General features: G+C 43.3%; 1 protein-coding gene across 1 annotated transcript; it reads left to right on the forward strand.

Moving 5' to 3' along the window:
* The first annotated feature begins 4,576 nt into the window (after positions 1 to 4,576).
* LOC148780950 (uncharacterized) lies at positions 4,577 to 5,176 on the forward strand. Its single transcript, XM_088874679.1, has one exon. The coding sequence runs from the start codon at positions 4,577 to 4,579 to the stop codon at positions 5,174 to 5,176; it is 600 nt and encodes a 199-aa protein (XP_088730805.1).
* The last annotated feature ends 587 nt before the right edge of the window (positions 5,177 to 5,763 follow it).

The raw sequence follows: 5,763 nt of genomic DNA on the forward strand, positions 1-5,763 counted from the left end.
CTTTGGCCTGCAGGCCAGAAGCAAGAGGTGATATGGTGCCAGCAGGGTTGTTTTCACTACATCCTTTGTTGGGGCACTTTTACCCATGACTTCGAGGTCACGTCCACCCATTGGTTTTTGGTTTTACTCATGACGCCCTCTGTGGGTTTTCGCCATGCCTAGATTTTTCTCAGGACTCTCTTACTCATGGTTTTGTGGCTATGTCTGCCTGTCATTTTTACTCGTGGTGCCCTTTGTGGGTTTTCACCATGCCCTTGATTCTTTTTTATTGGGCGGTTTTACCCATATCAATTTTTTGGCTGTGTCTGCCTAAGCTCTTCTTCTTTTACTCGAGATGATTGCTCTCACGCCTGACTTCTCTTTTTTTTTTGAGGGTGAGAAAGAGGTCACCAATATAGTGAACCTTGACCTAGGAGCCTTGGGAGTCTTGAGAGTGTGACCTTGCCTCAGGTTGATTGTAGCGGTTGGGGGCTGAGGCAGGGTGTCTTTTTGCCTTATAGGGCGTACCTCGAAGAGTAGCTTTATGGTGACCCAGGTAGTTTGTGTACGCATGGGGTCAATGACGGTAGTGTCTGTAGGAGGTGTGGAGTGAAAGAGCACCCTTAGGGTGTAAAGAGGAGGCACCCGTAGGGGTGGTGACGATGGCACCCGCGAGGGGTGGAATGGAGAAGGCACCTACAGGGGGTAAAATGAAGTTGGCACCCACGGGGGGTGGAATGAAGATGGCACCCGCGGGGGGTGGAATGAAAATGGCACTCGCGGGGGTGGAATGAAGATGGCACCCGTGGGGGTTGGAATGAAGATGGCACCCACGGGGGGTGGAGTGAAGATGGCACCCGCTGGGGGGTAGAATGAAGGTGGCACTCGCAGGGGGTGGAATGAAGCTGACACTCGCGGGGTGTGGAATGAAGATGACACCCGCGGGGAGTGGAATGAAGATGGCACCCGCAGGGGGTGGAATGAAGATGCACTCACATGGGGAGGAATGATGCGACGACTCAAACTTTTCCCGGCCAGTCAAAAGGCATGGTGGGATTGGGAAGAAGGAGGCCAGCACCGGTTGTGTTGGAGAAGGAGGCCAACACCAGTTATGTTGGAGGAGGAGGCTAGCGCCAGTTGTGTTAGAGAAGGAGGTCAGCGTTGGTTGTGTTGGAGAAGGAGGCTAGCGCCGATTGAGTTGCCCAGTGTTGGTTGGGTTGTTCGGCGCCGGCTATGAAGGAGGAGAAGTGCAGCGCCATCAGCAGCGTTAGTTCAAAGGAGGGGAAGTGTACCAGCACCGGCTGAGTAGAGAACCCAGCTCCCGCTGTATCTCTAACATGCATGAGTTGGAGGTGACACTGTTTAATGCATGCTGATGTGGGTGCCACTTGTTCAGATTTTAAGCCTCCTTTGTGACACTTGGCCAGCCACCCCAAACATGAGAGTACATAAGCCCCTCATTCTTACCCCTCTCTCTCTCTCTCCAAGACACAAAGTAGAAGAAGTGACTTTGTGAGCAGCCATTGTTGGGCTGGTGAGAGCTGTGAGCAAAGGTTGGAGAAGGCCCCATTGTTAATTAGGTAAGTGGATCCATTACCCTTGTATTTGAGTAATGGGAATGTATGGAAACTTAGGCATGTGAATGAGCAATAAAAGAGTATGTGATAATGATGAATGTAAGAATGGAGTTGTGATTCTTAGATTATATAAGAAATGCATGCTATGTGTGTTAACATTGTGAGAGAATGGATGTTATCATGGTCTTCATTATGAAATGATGGTTATGGATAGCATTCTTGACACATGTTAAATGAAACCATGAAATTCCAGGAATATATGTGTTCTTGAATGAGGCTTTTGAATAGCCAAATGGGGTCCGATTAACCTCAAACTACCACCGTTGGAAAGATACACGATCCTAGTAAAATGGTTGTTTTTTCCCACTGTTGAAATTAAGTATAAAAATGAAGTTATATTTCGTAATGAGAGGGTATGTCACTGTGGACAGTTTTCTTGGATTTGTCATTAATGCCACTGTGTTCATCGATTTTAAGTAAACAAATGACATCCATTTTTTATTAAACCACATCCATTTGAAATATATTTGAATGGGTTAAAAGTTTCATGAGAAAATATTTTGAAATTCTCTTGAGATTGAAAGTTATGCTTCATTTTATGAAGGTATGTTGATGTGGACAGTTTTAGCAAAAGAACAGATTTAATGCCTCTGACTTCATTGAATTTGACTGACCAAAAAGTATCCATTTTATCCCAAAACACAGCCATCAGAACCGTTTATGAGTTATATTTAATTCACATCTTGAGCACTTTTCAAGATTCCTTTTTTATTTTGAAACATAGGTGGAATTTTAAAGACGTGTGACTGTCTTCACTGTACAACAGATTTCAGATGAAGTGTCTCTGTTCTTCTTTTGAGGGATCAATTAAGGTCCAATTGTGCTCAAAATACCCCTATTTGAAAGATAGTTGTGTCTAACATAAAATTGATTTTGGAACTACCTTTAAATTCCAAATGATCTGAAAGCTATAGCCTTGTTTTGACTTGGATGTCACTGCTTGAATTTCAAGAAAGTGTGACATCGATACTTTGACTCTGTTATATGAACTCTGATTCTGTTATATGAACTCTGACTCTATTACATGAACTCTGATTTTGAAATATGAAGTCTGACTCTGTTATATGAACTTTGATTCTGTTATATGAACTCTAACTCTAGTATATGATATCAGATTCTGCTATATAAACTCTGACTCTGTTACATGAACTCTGATTCTGTTACATGAACTCTGATTTTTTTATAAGAACTCTGATAATTTGATGTGGGCCACTACACAATGGTTCCTCTATTGGTATTCGATATTCTGGATTCTGATATATTCATTATGATTCTGACCAATACTCTGATTCTCTGATCACTATGTAATGGGTCCTCCGTTGGTAGTGCACTGTCTAACTCTGCTATGAGAATTTTGTTATTATGTTATCTGGCTTTTATGAAATGGGTCCTCCATTGGTAGTAAGCCCTCTGATTCTGTTATTCTGATATCGGGCTGCTATGCAATGGGTCCTGCATTGGTAGTAAGCCCTCTGATTCTATTATTCTATACCTCGACCCATATGATAGGAGTGGAGTCGAGAAGTGACTTTAAGTAAATGAGAGGGTCGCGCCCTCCACTAAGTCATTGGCACTATGAATTGGGTCCTCCAATAGTAGTGTAACGCCCTCTGGCCTGAAGGCATAAGGAGAGGGTCGTGTCTTGCAAGGCCGCAGCCTACAGAAAATCCCAAAGTGTGCTACGGCTTGTGTGTATGAATGAGGGCATTATGATGGACCGCCCACTTGTCATTATCCTCCATCCTGAATGAGGGTAGAAGTCCCAAGTTCAGAATTGGCTTAGCCTGATCGATGTGGTTTCTACTTCGGGAGCAAGTTAATCTTCTTGTCTGAATACTTTATTATGTAAGAACATCTGACTGTGACAATGATATGCATAAAGATTGATGTTTTCTTGAGAATAAGTGATGCTCTGTTACCTAAGTTTTACCATACCGCATTCATGTGCATTATGATATGTGACCATACTCTGTGAGATAAATGCGATTTCTATTAAACCTTAAGCATGTTATTATGTATATATACTAATAGTCAGGAATGCAAGGATTGTGATCTACTTACTGGGCTTTTAGCTCATTCCATCTTAATTTCGTAACTGTAGAGTGAAGGGTGCTGGCAGCTGTGCTCAAGGTGGGTGGCAGATTGAGGGCCTGAAGCCTGAGGTTAAGAAGTTTGAGAATCCGCCTTCCATAGTATGTTTTGGCGATTTCAGTGATATGATGTATTCCTCATTTTGTGTATTTTGGGCCAGTAGTGCCTTAACGAACTTGTAAAGACTTTTGATTTGGGAAGAAATGAATCAGCTGTATTTTTGGCTTGATTATTATTTGATGAATGGATTTATTTTTGTTTTCTTTCATGGTTTGCTATCGATTCCGTGTTTTATGCATTGACCACTCCTTCTTGAGTGACATTTACGACCTCCGGTCGCGATCTTGTGCTGTCGCCCTCCGGCAGGGGTCACGAAACGGGGTTGTAAGAGTTATCGTATCAGAGCAGCCATGATAGAATTTTTAGCCTAGGGAGCTTAGAAGTGTCTTTAGAATAGTTTTGGTAGAATAGTAACTGAATGTTTGTGTCTTAGGTTGAAGATGCTGAGAAAGAGGGCCAACAATGTTAGCTCCAGTAACGAGAATATTGATGCCCTCGAAGAGTTTGTCAGGACTTTGGGGGTCATGCCACAGATGATGAAAGAAGCTATGCTAGCCCCATCTACCCCTGCCCCTAATTCGAATGATAGTGGTTTATTAGAGAAGTTTAGGGGGTTGGCTCCTCCGACCTTCTTTGGGCCTGGGGGAGTATAAAAGGCTGAGAGAGGAAGGAGGTAGATGGAGAAGATATTCAAACCTTTTAACTGCACTGATGGACAAAAAGTAAGGCTGGGCACTTTCATGCTTGAAGGGGACGTTGAGCACGGGTGGGGCACGGTAAAACAGTCTTGGGAAAGATCACGGACAGAGATGACTTGGGAGAATTTTGTAGAAGCCTTTAATGAAAAGTACTTCCTTGATTCAGGAAGGGAGCGAAAAGAAGTAGAGTTTATTGAGCTGCAGCAAGGGAATTTAACTGTGGAGCAATATGCAGCCAAGTTTACAGAGTTGTCAAAGTATGCGTCACACATCATTAATACTGAGGCACGGAAAGCTAGAAAGTTCGAAAGAGGCCTTAGGTCGAAAATAAGGAAGGGGGTGGTATTAGCCAATTTAAAGACCTTTTTCCCTTTAGTGGATCTGTCTGTGAGGATAAAAAGGGAAGATGAAGAATCTCGGGTGGGAGGAAACTGGAAGATGAGACCAGCCCCGTATGGAAACTCGGGGAGGAAGGCTCGACCACCACTGAAGAGGAACTTTCGGGGAAGAGAAAATCAAAGAGGCAAGAAGATTCTGAGAACATTGTCGGGCGATGTAAGAGAAAATCGGTGCCCGATATGCCCGCATTGTGGGAAGGACAATCACTTGACAGCAGATTGTCAAAGGAAGACAGGGGCATGCTTCAGATGTGGCAAGCCGGGCCACCAGATTAGAGATTGCCCAATAAGGGGGCCTAGGCCTGAGGACTAACCAAAGACTCAAGGTTGGGTGTTTACTCTTACCGAGCATGAAGCTAAGGCATCCACTTCCGTCATCCGAGGTACGCTCTCTGTTTATGGCATTGAAGAAAAAATAATGATTGATCTTGGATCTACACACTCTTTTGTTGCACCTCACTTTGCATACCGCATAAATGATAGACCTTCTTTGCTTGACCGGATATTGGTAGTATGCACACATATGGGGGGATCTATAGAAACTGATATTGTTTATAGACATTGTGGGGTTTTACTTGAAGGGTGTGAGCTACATATAGATATGATATTGCTAGATATCCAAGACTTTGATGTTATTTTGGGCATGGACTGGCTATTCACACATCATGCTACTGTAAATTGTCATGATAAGACTGTAACCCTTAGACCCCCAAACCAACTTGAGTTGAACTTTATTGGCGTCAAGGATGTTCCTCCTTTGCATTTTATTTCGGCTATTTGGGCTTCACGTTTGCTGACTAAAAGTTGTAATCGGTATCTAGCTTACATAGTGGAAAATTGGGATGAACGGTCTAATTTAGAAGAAATACTAGTGGTGAGAGAATATCCGAAGGTCTTTCC

The sequence above is a fragment of the Amborella trichopoda genome, chromosome 8, assembly GCF_054954075.1.
Source record: "Amborella trichopoda isolate Santa Cruz 75 chromosome 8, AtrichopodaSantaCruz75HAP2 v2.0, whole genome shotgun sequence".
NCBI lineage: Eukaryota > Viridiplantae > Streptophyta > Magnoliopsida > Amborellales > Amborellaceae > Amborella > Amborella trichopoda.